This window comes from Athene noctua, chromosome 4 (assembly GCF_965140245.1).
Source record: "Athene noctua chromosome 4, bAthNoc1.hap1.1, whole genome shotgun sequence".
In the NCBI taxonomy this organism is placed as follows: Eukaryota; Metazoa; Chordata; class Aves; order Strigiformes; family Strigidae; genus Athene; species Athene noctua.
The window spans coordinates 937640-955901 of record NC_134040.1 but is presented as its reverse complement, the minus strand read 5'-3'; the positions used below and the strand labels follow the sequence as shown (position 1 = coordinate 955901).

General features: G+C 49.4%; 1 protein-coding gene across 11 annotated transcripts in view; it reads right to left on the bottom strand.

The window, feature by feature from the left end:
* The window catches only part of DYSF (dysferlin), a 101857-nt gene that overhangs the window by 10689 nt on the left and 72906 nt on the right, over nucleotides 1-18262 (bottom strand). For all 11 annotated transcript variants that reach the window (XM_074904214.1, XM_074904216.1, XM_074904222.1 and 8 more), the window contains 4 exons: nucleotides 15596-15684; nucleotides 15232-15327; nucleotides 11456-11597; nucleotides 1324-1423 (listed from right to left, as the gene is read on the bottom strand). In XM_074904214.1, coding sequence (XP_074760315.1) covers nucleotides 1324-1423; nucleotides 11456-11597; nucleotides 15232-15327; nucleotides 15596-15684 — 427 coding nt within the window. The remainder of the gene's footprint in view (nucleotides 1-1323; nucleotides 1424-11455; nucleotides 11598-15231; nucleotides 15328-15595; nucleotides 15685-18262) is intronic.

Genomic DNA, 18262 nt, shown 5'->3' with positions numbered 1-18262 from the left:
GCACTGAAGTCAACCAGGGAGGCTGAGATTTTTAATGAAGACTAACAGATTTAGGTGAAACTCAAATTGCAGACAGCCAGAGCGCAGTCGGTATGAGAGCGCTGGGCAGAAGGCTTGCAGATCCCCAAACAGGCTATTTTTATTGCTCCACCCAGATGAGAAATTGCAGCAAGCTAAAGATGAGGGACACACCACAAAATTGACGGCTTCCTTCTCAGACAGAGTGATTGGGCAATCAGCACATTTATCTAGCCTTTAGGAAATCTGAGCTCAGTTCTCCAAGTGTTAGTTGAAAGCACCAGCTTTTAATTTACATGGCTGCACCAAACTACCTTACGGTTCGGAACGGCCAAGAACTCACACAGGGTCTGGTCCTGCGGCTCAGCTGCGTGGCAGCAGGTTTTTACACTGCCGTGGACATCTCACATTCAATATCTTTCTGCATTTGTAACTTCCCTGTGCCGCAGATTCTTGTCAACAGTGACAACAGCAGCACAGATCGGGTTTGCAGTGAAGCACTTTTGAAGTCCATTGATGAAAAGTGCCTTACAAAAGCCAAAGGCTGCTTTTATTTGTTGGACTTTACAGAGAATTAATGCTGGCAGTCAGGAGCTCCTGATGTGCAGAGCCAGAACTTGAAAACACACCTTGGAGAGGGTTTTTTTCAGCACTCAGCTGATGTAATTAATCAAAGACAGGATTTCAAAGGATCTTGATCACATATTTCTTCGGTGAAGCTTTTGATGTTTGAATTTCTTTTTTAGTGGCAAAAAGAAAGGTAGAACAAGATCCAACCAAAAAACTCGCAATGCTGGAACCTCCAGCTTCTGCACAGATCATTTGCTCTGCTATCTTCCCTATTAGAGGTTTTTCTTTTATTTTTCCCTTGACCTAAACCTAGATTTCTGAGGATGAGTAACACAGCTACCACTGAAAAAGACAAGCGTTGGGCTGAGTTGTGTTTGTGTCTAAACATCCCAGGTGAGGCAAGGCAGCCCAAACACGCGTTAGCCCTGATGAGCACATTTCAGCACAGACTCCGATGAGTCACGGAGAACTGAGGCCTCCTGGAAGGTGGCTGTGTTGGATTTGATGATGCTCTCAACATTATGTCAGCCCAGGAGCAGGCTGCTGCAGGCTGAGACTGGAAATCTGCCTAATACAAACCATTTATCATCAGTCCTGAACTTACGCTGACACCGAATCCTGTTCAGTGGCTTAAACTGGTCTCGTTACAATTTCTTCATATCCTGAAAGTATTCAATAAATTTTCTTTCCTGTCTGCATCAGCAGGGATGGAGCCAAAAGCCTCTCACAACTTACCCAAATAGTCATCAAAAGAGAACTTGTCATTGTCCCAGATCTGCAAGATAAGCTGCGGTGGGATCTTGTTTTCTGTCTTGTCCAAGCTCCAGAAGTGCTCCTAAAATCACACCACAAAAGAAACCAAAGAAAAACAAAAGGCTCATTAGTAGAAACGAGCAGAGCCTGGCTCCTCTCGCGTCTCCGCAGTGGAAGTCTCGTAACACCACGCTCTTGGTGTGTCCTGCCCCGGTTCCGCAGGCCCAGAGCCACAGGAGCACAGCACCTGCTCTGGCCAGTTCCTGAACAAGGATGCTCAGTGGAAAACCCAAGATGCTTCTGGAATGGAGTTGCTATCAATTTGTGTCTTAATTTACTGACAATATTTTAGCAAACAGGTACCACGAGCTTGCAAATAGGATCTTCTGGAGTGACAGCATCATATTCACACGAGTTAGATGAGAGGGACTCTCCAGGGTGAAGAGAGCAGCGAGTGTTGGGTGCCAGTGCTGTCAAACTTCACCTTCCTCTTAATTAATGGAAAAATGGAGGAATAGCACTTACGGCAATTCAACTGCATCCCTTCCCCTTCTGCCCAGCTCTCACCCAGCTCTGCCAGCAGCCAGAGCCCTGACGAGTCAGCATCCATCGCTGCTCTGATCTGCTGCCGGGTCTGTCAGAAGCCGTTTTGTGCAGTTGGTCAACTCAAGACCAGCAAACACCTCTACCACCTGTAGGTAGCCTGTGGCTCCCGAGTTTACTTACTGAACAGGAATATGTAAAGAAAGAGGCCGGTTGATAGCAGCTCACTGCGTGGTGAGTTCCTCAGTTCTCAGATGACTTTGTTCATCTCTTCTGCACATCTCCCAGGTTTTCGCTCTCAGGAGATGTGAATGTTAGAGTGTTGGACATCGTAACCCAGTCAATCTGCTGCTAATACTACACTGGGCTGCTGCCAAGCTGCATACATGTTTGCCACATTTATTACTATGTCTAAGTTTAAGAAAGGAGAGATTCAGAGCACCAGTGAGTCGTGATGTCCAGAGCCAGTCTCCCGGTACAACCGATCGAGTGGTGGCACTGTGACACCTGATTTCAATCCTTACAAGGCAAGATCTCTCACTGCCTATATGCCCTTCTCATCTCTATTAAATGGGCAATTTTTTATCTCTTCCCTGCCACTGGAGCTGCTGCGACAACCTGTGGAAAGGTTTTGCAGCGGTCCCAGAAGCCTATGTGCAAAGCACCAGGAATGAAAATTACACCGTGAGCATCCCCTGTGATTATCATCATCTACCAAGCCCTTGTGCAGCCCTTGATCATCCATCAGTCCTGCAACCCGGCCACGGCAGTAAGGAGTAGCCAGTGCCTGGGAGACGGCATCCGTGTGGGGTGAGCGCAGATCAGCCACAGGAGGAGGCAACAATTTCTGCGTTCTGGACAGGAGATGGTTTCCAAAACTCTCACCCCCGAGAAGTCTGCAACTGCAGTGGCTGGGTTACTACAGTGGATAGGTCAACAGCAAGGCAGATGGTCTGGATAGTCAGGCCAAGACTCCCCAAAAAAGCCAGTCAGGGGGAACATTTACATGAGACTTCTCCAACCAGGAGGGTTTGAATCCCATTACTGTGACAATGAGCTTGCGGTCACATCATTACAATATCTGGTGGATACGTGCCCATGCCACAAAATTTGCTATTTATGTGGTTGCAACCAGTAATATCTCCCTACAGGGATCTAATACCACTTTTGGGATGCCACAAGATGCCTGAGAGTTAGGACTGAGAAGTGTTAGAACAGGAGGAGTGAGACAGAGAAGCACAAAAAGCCGAGGTCTTGTTATTTCTGGCTCCAGCCAGGACTTGCAAAGAGGAGGCAGAGTCACGACCGGTGTCTACTGACAGCAGAGGCTCAGAGGTGTGTCCTGCGGGCAATGCCTCCTGCCACGCTCTTGCAACATGGCAGTATCATAAACGGAACAGATTTAATTAAAACCAGGAAACTTCAGCATTATTCATGACACATACGTAGCACCATAAATTCACTGCGGTGGCTACAAGACTCTGATTCATTATATCGTGCAATATTAAAAAAAAAAAAAAAAAGAAAGGGGGGGGGAAAGAATGTGTCACACTCCATAAGAACATAAATATTCAAGCAGGGAGACTGTGGGCACTTAAATCCCATTGAAACTGGTTTCACTTTAAGAGATCACCCTGGACGGTTATATTTCAATTTAGCTCCATTCCCCGCCTTGCTTTGGAAAAACACGCCAGCATTTTTGCAATGGAGCATTTTATTTATGCATTTTAAATATTTTATAATCTAGAAAAATAAAATAAAGTCGATGGAAACTTCCATCTCTCCCCCTCTGCTCATTGCAATGTATTAAAACGTATGTTTATTCAAGGCGGAGTGTGGGGGGGGTGTTTTCCCAGCTAATAAGTCATTTTAAATTAAAACTGCTAAAAAGGGAAAGAGCTTATGGTGATTCTTCCCTTTCCCATATATTGGCCGGGTCCTGCACTGCAGAAGGGTTGTTAGTCATGCAGAGGAGAAAGCCCCCAGGAACCACGCACCCGTGGCTAAAGAAGGCAGCCAGGTGACCACCGTGAGTTGGAAAGGGGCGTCTGGGGGCTGTGAGACGGAGGAGGAGCCACCCCCACGGCGTGCACCACAGCGACACACCGCCGGCTCCTTCCTACTGCCCCTTCCCGGGGCAATTCAGGCACCCCCATCTATGCTCAGCTTGGGAGAGGATGAAACTTTTCCTACAGGTGCCTCTTCCCCCCCGGTCCTGGCTCAGAGGCCGATTTCACCACCTCTGCATCGGTCAGACGTGTCCCTCCTCCCCGAGCACCGCGCCGCTGCTGCCTGGGTGGAAGCACCTCTCCAAGCACATGTCGGACCTTCTCTTTGCACCGCCCCATCCACCTGAAGTTGAACACCAGCAAAATTTGTCGCTCGAGCCGCCCCTCTGGAAGGGAGGTGAGGTGGTGGCAGCTCTGCTCTCTGGCAAAGGTCCTGCCTGCTGGAAGGCCCAGCCCCACGAGCGTCCTGATGGAGAAAGAGGACGAACCAGGAAAAGGAGCAGGCTGCTGTGAGACCCAAATTACTGCCCCAGTTCTGAGCTGCTGCAGCAATCCCCCCCTCCCGGCCCTTGGTGGGCTCCTTTCCTCTTCTCCCAGGACAGGAGGAGAGCACCCTGAGCCCAGGCCAGCGGGTGCTGTGGTGCCTTGTGGCCATCTCCCACGCAATCAAACACAACGGGAGAAGCGTCCCCCGGCACTGACCGTGCAATTGCTGGCAAACACGCAGGAATTCAGGTTTCCACCTTCCCACTGCGATGCCCAAGGACTTGCCTGCACTCAAAGCCAACAAAACCCTGGTCAAGTGGGTGCTCACTGCATCCCCCCACCTCCCCAGCACCACTCCTACCCCCGAGAGCAACGCCCCGGCTTGCCGGGGACTCCCTGCCTGATGGAAGATGACTCAGGCAGGATTTGACCCTTTCCTGGTGGCAACGCGGAGCTTGTACAACACCAGCACGATCTGTACAGCTTTGGCCTTTCTTGTGGAAAAACAGGGTAAATGTGGTTTGGCTGGTGGCGAAGCTTCCCTCCTCGGAGCCCCGTGAAGCTGGGGACACGGCAGAGCAGAGCTGGAAGTGCAAGCCGGGGAAGGAGGAATTTGATGCTGAGCAAAGTTTATGGGTCCATTTCAAGGCAGTGTGAAATTTGCCTCCATGATTAAATCTAGCTCCGAAAGTTCACTATAAAAACAACCCACGGCAAGAAATTTATTTCCTAGCCTTTTGCAAGACATGGAAAGGAAGGGGGCTTGAATTATTGTTTGGGGGTTTGTTTTGCAGTGTAGGGGAGAGAGGGGAGGCTGGTGAATATTTTACGGTCGTGAATAATGCAGCAGGGGAGGCAGGGAAAAAAAAAAAAAAAAAAGCTCATATCACTAGAAAAGTGTTGACAGGGCCGCATTTCTTCTGGGTTGCTTATGTGCTACAGAATACAAAGTAAGGAGCAACCCCTCTTTTTCGAGGAGGCAGTGAAGCGCCAGCGTGTTGGTGCCCAAGCAAACCTGGCCCATTGCAGCGTGAGCATGGCGGGCAGCACCCGGTCCCTCATCCCGCAGCAACTGGGGAGCCCCAGACGTGCAGGAGACCCCCTTGATGTCAGCCCAGAAGAGCCTCTCCTCCTGCAGTCTGTCCTGCGGGACCATCCTTCAAGGTGCTGAGAAACTGCTGCTCAGAACCTCATCCCGTTGGGATGTTTCACAGCAAGCAGGTGGCTGAGAGCACCAGTTACTGCACCTTTACTGGACTAACTCGCCTCTTTGACTCCCCTGCTCTCGCCCGCTCTGACCGTGGCATCGCAGTCCCCATGGCACTTGGCTTTTTGCATCTTCCCCTGATCGGGGGGGCAGCTGAGCAAAATCCTGAGCGTAGAGCATCTGCTGCACATTCGGGCAGAGCCTTGCCAACACCTGGAGAAAGGCTCCAGGCATCACCATGCCATAAGTGTGACATAGTCATAATATTTGCTTTGGGGCACATAATCTTATTTCAGTCCCTGGAATCACTCCCTGCAATGATTTTTTTCTCAGCCTCCCATGCTTTCCTTCCGGCAGAGTTTATCAGGTTTTTGCAGGGACATGGGACCATCCCGCTGCCATTTCGGGTGCTCCAGTTCAGGCCAGTTTGTGAACAGCACTGAACCTTCAGGTCACCACGCAGCCGTGCTTTGCTCATCCCTCTCCATACACCCAGTGGAAAGCAAAATTCACAACAACTACTCCTGTCTGAATATCAGAGAGGCTGCCGGAGCGTCCCAGGGCCTGACCGCTGCCCCTGCCCTACTGCAGAAGTCTGCTTGTTGCAGACCCATTAAAATACACAATATATGACTGCCTTGTTGAACCTTCCTCTGAAAAAAATTTTTTAAAAAAATGTACTTGGAGCCCATTCAAAATGTTGCATTTCGGCTAAATGTGGAAGGAAAAGGAACATTTTGTGTTTTGCCTTGCTTTCTGATGTCACCAAGAAAAACAGGGAAGGACACAATAAAGGACAGGAAACAGGAGAGGAAAAAATCCAAAATTAAAAGGCAATAGCCTCTCTTTTTGGCTTTCTGACACTGAAAAGGAATTAAATTTTCAATCCAATAAATTATTAACTCTTTTTAACAAAAATCAGTGCTTGAAACTCAACATTTCAAACCAAAACCAGCCAGAGCACAGAGATTTCTTGGAACACTGGGGAGATTCAGCAGTGAACAGAACGAGAGGATGAAACGGGGACCCAGTTGCAGAAACCTCCATGCCTGGCTGGTTTTTTAATAAAAATTAAAGAACAGAGAGGCTGCACACCATCTCCAGGTAAACTCTTACCCTGTCTGACAACTACACGGAGCCCAGGCTGCCCACAAGCTCTCAGCTGACTGAGAGCATCGCGCCACGAGCCGACACTGCACGGCATGAGCCTCCCTCGTGCAAAACCAGTTACGACGGGGACGTCCCCACACCCCCCCCACCGCTGGCAGCATCTCCTCATCCCCAGCTGGTGGGGATCCGCTGGGCACAGAGGAATGTGCAGGCTGATCTGCCCCAGGTGAGGGTCTGGCCCGTGGCAGGTCAGAGCTGCCAGTAGTAGGAAGATGTCAGGACACCAGAATGAATTTGCAAAGTAACCAAAATCGATGAAACCAGATGGAGCCGGGACAGCCCCAGCACCAGGGAGGGAGGAATTTATTCTCAGCTCCATTCAGCAACAGAACAAAACAAGCTGTGAGTTACAGCCCTTCCTCCCTGCCTTTTCCCTCAAAGGCCTTTGCACTTTTCTCTCTCGGTAGGTTAAAGACCCCAGAGCTCCCTCTTTCTCCTATCCCTCCTGAAGACCTAACTCTAGTACGATTTCTGGGATGTCACCAGCTGATCAGTTAGAGAAAAAACCCTTCAGAATGTCACGTTTGCTCTTCTATTCAACGCCAGAGCCAGCAAAATTGGAGACTTCAGCTGCACCTTGCAGAAAGAGGGTCTCAGGTATTCAGAGATCTGTGCAAGCATCACTGATACCTCACAGCCAGGGGGTTATTCCTGGGGTCATCCTATAGCACCACCTACTTCGAGCCAGACGTCCAGAGACCTCCAACTCACAGTCGGTGTGGGTTTGTGCCCAGGTAGGTTTCAAATAATCTGCTTAAAACTCAGAAGGGACCCTGTGAGAGCACAAAGTGGAAGAAACGAAACGGATGTCAGAGCTCCTTGACAAAGAGCCTCACCACGACTGCCCCAACCTTCCCGCTCAATAAACCGGACAGTTGCTTGAAGTTCCTCCTACAGTAGTGGGACGGGTCCTTTTCCAAAGGTTCTTTTGTCTTTGCAAAATGGAATATTTTGCGTTCTAGCATCCATACTTCAGTTCCTTGTTGACCCCTAACACTGAAGTCTAGTAGCAGAACAAGTACGAAGACAACAGCTACGTTCCTGGGTCTGATTTCTGCCAATGACACGGCATGACATGGGTTTGAAATTGCCAGCCATGCTCCCGTACTCATTATCTTCATCTCCTGGAATTTCTTTCATGCAATGCTTTTCAGATGGTATATGAACAACCCAGCCAGGCCTTGGAAGCTCCAGTCTAGTGGTTTATTTCCAGGTCCACTCAAGCCCCAATAGTTTTTAACTTGTATATTGAGATGCTCTTGAAATTCTACCCTGAATGTTCATTTCTGCAGATGAAATTTGCTCAGACATTCAGTGTCAAGCTTTTTCTGCCCTAGAGGACACATCTAGAATTCAGATTTGGCAGCTATATTCAGCTACCGCTGTAGCTGGCACTTGAAGCCGAACATTTCAAAATCAATTTCATGCATTTTCCACCTCCACAGCGCCTGTGAGACGTGGGAGCTGAGTGCCTCTCTGACGGGGTGCCCAGTGAAACGTGATCCACAGCCAGCCTATCTCAGCACGGCTCTCGACAGGCTCTGGTTCTGCCATGACCATCTGATAACATTGTCTGCAAGAGTCGAGACCTGCCAGGCTTAGACCTGGGTATCGAAAGTTTACACCCTGCAGACATCTGCTCTTCTCTCTGCTGGTTGGCAGCAGAGCACTGTACTCATCTGGGACCTGCCCTGCCTGCCCCTCCCCTACCGAAGTCAATATGCAATTTCATGCAAACGTGTCAGGCTCGCTGAATCTGCCTTTCTGCCCCAGCTCCCCCTGCAAATGCGCACTGACCCCTGCACCAAAACGGCTCCACGATTTGCAATCTAAATCCAGCCTTGCAGGGCTTGGCAAGCTGCAAGTGTGCTGTGGCCATGCAGACGACACGGCTGGACTTGTCCGTGGCTGCTAGAGAAAGGTGGCACAGAAAGAAGCGAGAACAGAAGAAGGAAATTCTGAATAAATGCTGAGGGAGGATGTTAAAGAAACATGCACTGATGTATTTTCAGAAGAGCTGTCCCACAGACAGACTTCCTTTTTCGTGGGGAATTTTTTGAAATTCAGAATGGGGTAAATTCCTTTCTCAGAGGGAGAAGAAAAATCTTTGTCAGCAAGAGAAGATATGGATGGAAAAACATTCTGAAACGGTTAAAATGTTTAGAAAAGCAGGAATAAGAGCCTACACTTTCAATCTATAAGTTGAATAGATGTTCACAGGATTTACGGGCTCCTGCTCTCCCTTGAGGTGCCCCGTGGGAAGACTGAAGCCCCAAACCCCCAAGCAATCTCAGCACTCTGAAGCTTTGGAGATAGAGGTCCCAAAACTCCCAGTGCTGTGGCAAGGATTAAACAATCCTGGCTAGCACTGGCCATCCCAGAGCTTCGGGACCTGGTTCCACCTCGTGGCACCCGGTTTTCCCCGTGTTTGCAACCTCCCGGCTCCCCCCAGATCTGCACACCACAACTAAACCTCATGGAGACCCTCCTGCCCAGGGGAGTCCTTGCTCTTTGGGGAGATCATTTGCAACCCGGGTTGGGGTGACCCGTTCCTGCGGCCCATCTGCAAAGCCACAGGGAGCTCCAGCCTGCGAGGAGGCGAGTGGAGCGAACAAAGGAGAGCAAATTGAAAGCTGCTTTCCTCCCCGCAGTGCTCTCTCCGAGGGCCAACACCAGCAAGGCTGGGCGCAGGTGGCTTTTAGCAGCTCAGAATTTGCCATCTGACCATTTTGATTTAAATTCCACTTTCCATCGCCTGCGTTTAAAGTTCGGTGCATGGGCTTTTACAGCAGCAGTAATGAACCTGGAGTTCAAACAGCACATGGCGAGATCAAAAATTGCCAGAGCGGAATGTGTCCCACAAATACAAAGCATGGCTTTTCATTCATTATTTTTTCCTTTACAGAGAGGTTTTACAAGCTGTTTATTTTCTGATACAGTGTTGGCAGACATGTGGTCGGAGGAGAATCAATATCAGCACAGTGGGATGTATTTTCTTAAACGGTTTATAGGGGGGTCTTTGCTTTTTCAAAGGGGGATAATTGAATGTAGTACACACTGTACTTTTGATTTGTTTAACATGAAGCGTGAAATGGGTACAGCTATGATTCTGTCAATCAGTTTAACTATCCAGCGATTCATTTTGAAGCCAGGCCTCCTCGCGGGGATCGTCTGGCTCGAGGGATGGGGAATTCACTCAACATCTTCCCCGCCAAAGCGCCAGTTCCAACCCAGGCTGTGCTGGGACCTTGCTGGCCCCACAAAACAAGCTGGGATGGGGGGTCCCGGTTGAGATTTGTGGAGGCAGATGGTCCCACTGCAACGAGGTGTCTCTGAATTCAAACGGACACCGAGGTTGAGTGTACAGCAGGGAGCAGGGACGAAGACTCGGGGTTGGGTGGCTGAAGGGGTTTGAGCTTTCAAGGAGGTGTCAGAGGCCAGGAGCGAGTCTCAAAAGCAGGGTTGTCCCTGCTGCCCACGCAGACCCAACAGTACTCCTCTTAATCTCCAGGGCATGAGCAGGATATTTAAGTGAAAAGATGTCCCTCCCCTAAAGCGTTTTGTGAGAGCCAGTCCCATTTTCACCAGTGTTTTCCCATGGATGCACCTCAGCTCCATCCCTGTTTCCTTCCCTCTGTACAACTCCCAGTCCACATCTGATCATCACATCACCAACCTATCTCGGGAACACCAACCAGAGATGTAGGAATGAGGAGGCCAAAATCACATCCACTTTTCACTCCCCAGCCAAGTGCACAGCTTTCTTATTACAGAATCCCAGAATCCCGGCGGTTGGAAAAGCCCTTGCAGCTCCTCCAGCCCCACCATGACCCTCCCCCTGACCGTTCCCAACTCCCCCAGATCCCTCAGCGCTGGCTCAGCCCGACTCTTCAACCCCCCCAGGGATCCCGGGGACTCCCCCCTGCCCTGGGCAGCCCATTCCAACGCCCAACAGCCCCTTCTGCACAGAAATCCTTCCTCAGAGCCAGCCTGACCCTGCCCTGGGCAGCTTGAGGCCATTCCCTCGGGGCCTGGCGCTGGGGCCTTGGCTCCAGAGACTCATCCCCCCTCTCTGCCCCCTCCTGGCAGGGAGTTGCAGGATGTTACACCAAAGGCATCTTCCCCCTGATTCCCCAACCAAAGCTTTTCATCCCATCACTGCATCAATGACACCTCCCAACCCATGTTCCCCTACATGTCCCTCCTGCTTACGCCTTCAGGCACTTGGAGGCAGCTCCTTCCTTTCACCCCTCTTTAGCCCTTCTGTGCAGTTTCTGTACAGCCCATTGTGCTCTGCTGGAAACCAGAGGTGTGTACCTCACCATCCCCATGGAAATGCCATCTCCATCTCTGGAGTAACCCTGTTGTGGAGAAGGCATGGAGTCCTTTGACACCATTGCACCAACACTCAGCTGCCTCCAGTCCAGAGGAGCCTTTCCAGGGAGGGTCAGTCCCTCCAGGCTCTTTATACAAAGCCACCTCTAATCCTGACCCCACCAAGGTTGTATTCAGGATGTGGATTTTTTTAAACAGATTTCCTCACCTGCCCACAACCTTGTGTTTCAAATAACACAAAGGTAAGGCTGAGCCTTCCACAGCGCCGTTTGTGCTGCACTTGTGCAGATCTCGGATCATGCAGCACATTTCACAGCAAAGTTGCAACGAGGAGGTAGAAACGTCTGGTTTTAGGGACGCTCACCTTTTTTGCGATGTAACACATTTGCTCAGCAGGGAAATAGTCAAAGGGGAAGATGAATCTCCAGTTGAAGTTGCCCTCTCCTCCCATAGACCTGTAGTGCACATCTGTCTTCTGCTTGTTCTCCTCGTGGCCAACCAGCCAGCTGCAAAATGCAAACACTTTGCATGAAAAACCAGAAACACACCAAGGGTTCTGAAGTTCACTCAACGTCACAGAGGCCGTGAGCAGGTAATGAAATGTCTCTCACCCTTGCGGATGCCTTGGGCTGCTACCTGTAGGGGTAACCTGGAGCCCCTCGGAGACCTGAGAGGGAATTCAATCCTCCCTGCAGCGCTGGGAGATGAAGGAGTGCTGGCAGTACCAGCCTGAGAAGCTCCGCAATCCCTTCTCCTCCCTCCCCTGAGTTTAATGGATGTTTTAAAGACTCGACACCACCTTAAGTTCTGGCTCAAAGTTGTCACGTACTCATCCATAAGCACACACAGCTCCTAACTTGCCTTGGTGAGAGCTCCTTTCCCCTTTGCAGCCATCCCAACAAACTGGCCTGGTAGTTAGCCCCTAAAGCAGTCCTCTTCACGAGGCCTCCATGCTAAAGGACCAAAAGGCTGGTTTTTTTTCCCCTCTATTCTCTGTCGATTTCTCAAATATTATTATTTTGAAGTCCTACACAGCGAAGAAGTTCTTTCCCAGGAAAATCCCAGAATGGCCAGACCCTGATGGAGCCAGGGTGGTCCCCAGCTGCTCCCCTTAGAGACAGCTCCTCGCAGCACGGTTCCCCTCTTGGTCTCAAATCGCTTGCTGCGGTCACCCCACAGCCAGTCCAGGGGCAAACTGAAAACTTTCCATAACAACTACTTTTTCTCCAGCTGTGAGTTTTGCAACTGTCAGATTTTCATTCTGCCCTCTTTCCCTGTCCAAGATTTTTTTCAGTCTTCAGCAATCAACGAAACAAAACAAAACAATAAAGCACATCCATTTGTGTATTTAGAGCCCTTCTGGAGGAGATCCAGAAGATTCAGAGAGACTCTCTAATGAAAACAATTATCTCGTTTGATTGTTTTCCACTCAAATTGAAAATAAGGGGGTTTTGCCCATCTATCCAAATGATTCCCTCTCCTCCAGTGCTTAAGAGGAGCACACGACCCACCCCAAATGTGTTGTGGGAGACGGGGAAGGGAGGGCTACTCAAGTTCATCCTACGGTACACATCACATGCACATGTGCTCCACGGACAGCGAGGGCTTGGTGGCAGTGGGAATTGTGTGATGAGGTTACACTAATACTTAAATTGTGGTTGGATTACTTGATTTGATCTGATAGGATGCAAATGGCAAGCCTGTGTGTTTATCCACATCGTTCAAAACTTGGCAGGGACCCTTGGAAGATGCAGTGTGAGCGCCCTCTCCTTGCAGGCAAACAAAAGGACAATAAATGGTTTGATCTGGATGCCTCGCTGGCACAGGGGGGGTGTTTTCTTGCAGGATTTGCTGCACCCTCCCCGCTGCAGGAAGAGAGATACCAGAAATCAAAAGCATTCATGTCACAGTGCCTCAGAATTAAAAACATAACGTAGGAATGGCCGTGGTGACCAACCAAAGGCTCATCTTCCTGCCTCTGAGCAGGGCCACCAGCAGACGTCCACGTGAGAGTATGGAATCGGGGCAGACACATCCTGATACCTTCCCAACACACCTCCCCAGACTCCAGTAATTTTCAGGTGGGGTATTTTCTGAGCTATACGTAAGGGGTTTGTACTTAACAGGACTGAGTGGATTTTTAGTCCGTTAATTCATTCAGTATTTTTCCAACCCATGCATCTTAAGGTAAGTGCAGTATCCAAAGGCCAAGCTGGGTTCTTAAATCCAAGAGGCAACTTTGTTCTCAAAACGTGCACGCCTCCCTCTTTGCTCAGCACGAGCAAAGGAGGACCCAGGCCACCCTTTTATTTAGGAACCCAAAAGGGGTGAAGGTGGGGTATAAAGATGTCACATAATAGCACATAAACCTTAGTAGTGGTGGTTGGTTGGATGGGGACTCTGGAAACTTCTAGTCCAATTGGCTCAAAGCACTGGTTTTGCCTTGAAATATCTTGAAAAGCTTGCAAGATAATGAAGGAAAACCTCCCACCTCCCATGTGACCTTGGTCGGTGTTGGTCCATCCTCTTGGTGACGCAACATTTTTAATTGGAAAATTTCATTATGAAAACAATACAAAAATACCCTTCGTCTATGACAGTGATAGAGAGGCCTGTTAGCTCAAAAAAAAAAAATCTTCAGTTCCTAAAGAAAATGATTTCCCTACACTGTCACTCTTTCGCCTGCCTACAGCACAAGTCTTCAGGAAGGGAAGGGCTCTCTGCACTCAGCCTTGCACAGCCTCGACTGGGTTGAGACCTCTTCGTGCTGTTGTAAGATTATCAATAATAACTGATTAAATTAAAGAAAATAGATGGCAACTGCCTCAGGCATAATAGAAAAGCTCCTATTTCATTTACCTGCCTCAACTGACTCAACAATAACTTACATATTATGTAGAAGATAATGTCCAGGAGACTGAGATTCCAGCCCTGGCCTTGCTTAATGGGTAAAATGGAGAATAAACTGGCAACAGCCTCCTCGGAGGAGCGCTGTGAGATCTGCTGAAGAAAAGCCACGGGTAAAAGCTCCTTACCCACTGAGCTCACCCTAAAGGAGGCTCCCCCCTGCTCGGGAGGCAGCAGTGGAGGGAAGGAGCGGTCCCCACCACAGCAGCACCGTGGCACAGTGGTGAAGGGCCCTTGGCCCGCTGGGGCCGCGGTCTGTAGGGCAGATGCTTCAGCACAAGAAGGACCATCGTGTCTCCTCCCAGTAGGATTAGTCAGGCCTTATCCAGAGATGCTAGTGATACAGGCATTTAGGGGGGGAGATGAGGAAGTTGAGCAAGATTTTTAACTCATTTCCAGCACTGCGAGGTTTGCTTGGTCATTGGGGATGCTGAAAGCCAGGCGAGGGATATCAGCAAGCACTGGATGCTCTCGCCTTCCCGGTAACACCTTGCAAGCACAACTATTTCAGAGCCCCAGAGTGCCCAGAGCAGCTTAGCTGGAGCTGATAACAATGCACTTGATGTGAATACCAGGTAAGCAGCACGCATTCTGGATTTACAGGAGGAAAATTGGGATTGTAAAAAAGGGATTTACAGTCTGTTTCAAAATCCTACCTCTTCCTGTCCATAAATCCGAAGAACGCACAAAATAAGTAAGTCCCTTGGCTGGGATTGCACCATTTTACACAAGATAAAACATAAATGGAGTCAGGCAGAGAAGGGAATGTGCCAGAGGAGTTACTGCTGGTTGCCACATTTTCGTGTGCTTCAAGGAAAAAATGGGAATTAAAAAAAAAAAAAAAAAGCAGCTATTCAAACAAGCCAACCTATGTATTTGGAACAAGCCCACCGTTGTCCTGGGAGAGGCACTGGGAAGGAGCTGGCAGTGGAAATGGAGACTACGTGCCCCTGTCTCCAATGGCCGGGCTGCTTCCCCACATCTTATCTCTCTAAATGTAAATATTGTCGTGTAAACAGCCAAGAGATGCAAAGAAAAACTTGACATCGCGCAGCAGTTATGAGCCTAGCAGAGACGTGTCTGCCAAGGAGCTGGATCCGTCGCTGGAGAAGCACGAAGGGCCCCTTCACCCCCGTGGGGTTCATGTCTACCACAGCAAGGGCCGTGTTAACTCCTTCCCTGCTGCCCTTGCGCCCCACGGTACCCGGGGGATGCAGAAGCGGGGTGGCTTACCCTTTGACGTAGATGTCACTCATCTTCTCCCCAGTGATGCTGAGGTCGTCGAGGATGACGTCCTTGGTGTTCCAGATGATGCAACGCAAGAAGAACCTGGACAGCCCCAGGAACACAAGCGACATGAGAGGGTGGAAATCTTGGTCCAGGCCCGCCTGGTCGGGCTGATTGTGCTACACAGCTGTTCAGCTGAAGGAGCTAAGATGTGAGACATCTTTCTCTGAAGACGAGCCCACACAAACGTTTCTCAGCTGGGCAGGTGAATCCCTCCCCACCTGACATCTCCAAGCCCTCTCCTCTCCCCTCACAGGCAGAAGATGCTGGAACCAGCACCGCACCGAGTAAGAAATGAAAAACAAGTCACCTCTTGGCTTTGCGTGGCGTGATGTTGAAAGGGGGGCCAGGCTGGCCCAGAGATTTCGGGAACAGATCCACCCACATCTGTAGCTTTCCCTGAATGGAAAGAAAGACACGTGAGCCTGACTGGGTTACCTTCACCTCCTCAGTAAGACCTAGTAGTGGAGAGAGAAAATATCAAGTGCTCCAGTGCTCCTTAGTTGAAAACTAAGATTTCCTTAATGGAAAAGTGTCATTAAGTAATATACTAAAATTATTTTAGTGATAGCTGGGTATATGTTAATGGCTTGCAGTATATAAGTGGTTGGTCTGGATAAACTGAAGGTGCACTCTGGCTTTACTCTCCACGCTGTCTTCACATAGGCACAGACTAAAGACTAGGTCCATGGAGGTGTTGGAGAAGCAGGCAGCTCTCTTGTTTTCCTTGGTGCCACTAACTGTCACCAGCTGGAGAGCTGGTTTATGGGTTTCAGACCATGGGAGTGGAGGATGGAGTGAGGAATCTAATTCCACTTTCACAAAAACCTTCCAGGGAGTGAGCAGCAGAAATGCAGCTGAAATCTCAGGGGGGGTGTTTTTAGGTGGTCTCTTTTCCTGTAAAACACCAATGGGTGCCAATAAAATATTTTACTGTGCAGTCTCAAGGGTTGAAAGAAAAAAAAAAAAAAAAAAAGAAGGAAAAAAAAAAGCCACCCTTTGACAATCAGCCCATCACAGAGGGGATTGTGGTTTGCTTGCTTTTTGGCAAGCAAATCTTCCATTTCAGCAGAAAACTTTAAAAGCCCGACCTGGCTTTTAGCTCACTACAAACAGCCCGACAGAGCCAGGCTGTGCTGGGGCTCAGGAGCAGGGCAGAGCCGTGCTTTTGGGAACTGCCCCCAGTGCGACACGTGCTGCGTCACACGGGTTAATCCCCCGGCCCCAGCATCACCCCCACAGATACTCTTGGCTAGAAGCACCAGCGCAGGGCAGACCCCAATTCCTCTGCCAACCCCATGTCACGGAGGAAGCACCTTCCCGAGTCTCCACGGCTGGTCCAAGACCGTGACACTTGTAGGAACAGCACAGACCCACTTGTCAACTGATAGCAGCCACCTCCTGCCTCTAATTATCCTTTCGATTGGGTGAATTAACACAAAAAAGGTGTTGGAGCAATTGTCAGTGCATTTACTTCTGCCACAACTCTCCTCTCCCACGGCTGGGGAGGTGGTCTGCTTAAAAATGATCCACAGAAGGGAAAGGGCTGAAGTGGTGCAGAGCAGGAGCTGTGCACGTTTACACCAGCTGCAGAGCCGGTCTCCCGAAACCGCCTTTGCAATGCAACTGGAACATGTATGACAGACGATAATTAATCATTTTGTTCTTCAGGAAGCAGCGGGTTTTGATCCAAATGCATAAAGCACACATATGTGTTAATCAAAGAAAAGGGGTTAGGCTAAGTACAGATACCTGGATTTTGATTGGTTTTGGGTGGAAGCCCATTTAGTTTTCATTTGGCTTAAAAACATCCAGTCTGCAGCAGTACTAACACTTTGCACCTCCGAGGGCGGGTTCGTGCTGCAGAAATCATCTGCTGCGTTGCCAGAGGAGCCTGCGGTGTCGTTACCGTTACAGAAGAATTCTGCATTAAGACTTTCAGATCAGGAGTGGCTTTCCCACAAAAATAATATAAAATTTAAAAATTATGAGCAAATGCTGATGAAAAATGAACACAAGAGGCTGGAATTGATCTCCCCAGGCAAGTCAGCTGCTGAGTCTGACAGTCGGTGCTCTGCTGACTCCCCGCCCTGGGAAAAGCCCCTCTCCCAGGGCAGGTGTCCCCGGTGCAGCTCCACAGCCAGCCAGGGTAGCGCTGGGGCCTGAATAATAGATCCTGAAACAAGGCTGACCTCTAGATGAACCTCACAACTAAACATTATCCATTAGTAGTATCTGTTAATTAGTAAAATCTGTAGTACCGTTAGCGTTAGTTATTAGTATCTGATCATTAGCCAAATACGCACGCTCACTAGTGAAAGATGCCGCTCAGACGGAATCTAATCAGCACTAAGTATGGAATGCTGCGAGAATATATCCAACTGCCCTTGCTCAGCCTTGTCCAAGGCCGAGCACCCAAGTGTTCACCTTGTTAGAGCCTCCCTTGGGTCTCCCCCCAAGCCCTGGCCAGGCTCTGGGTGGAATCCAACAGGAGGATAAAACCAGATGTTTCCGCTCAAAACAAAGGTGCCGGCTGTTCTGTTTTACTGATTTGGGGGTATATAAGTCACTCACAGCGACTCTGGGTGCCTCAGCTACGGATGGACACACCGTGTAGGACTCCCCACTTGCAGGGAAAGGTTCTCCAAATCCCCGCTGCGGCCGGGGCTGCCTGCGGGGCTGGGTGATGGTTACGGATGCGAGTGGTGAGGGATCTTTCTTAATCACTGTTCTCCTCATCGTGTAGTAACGATTAGGTGCATTGCCTTGTTTAACTGTGTGTAGTAACAAGTGTAAGAAGTATTTTTCTTACTGCTTATTTTCTGTATTAGTTAGTTATATTCTTTAATTATTAACAGTAAAATAAGCCTACTCTTTTATTCTGGTGTCTGAGTGTAACTGGCATCCTTGATCAGCAGAAGAGCCATCCACCCGGGTCAGCATTGCCCCCAAAGGAGATGATGCTCGTGGCCTTGTC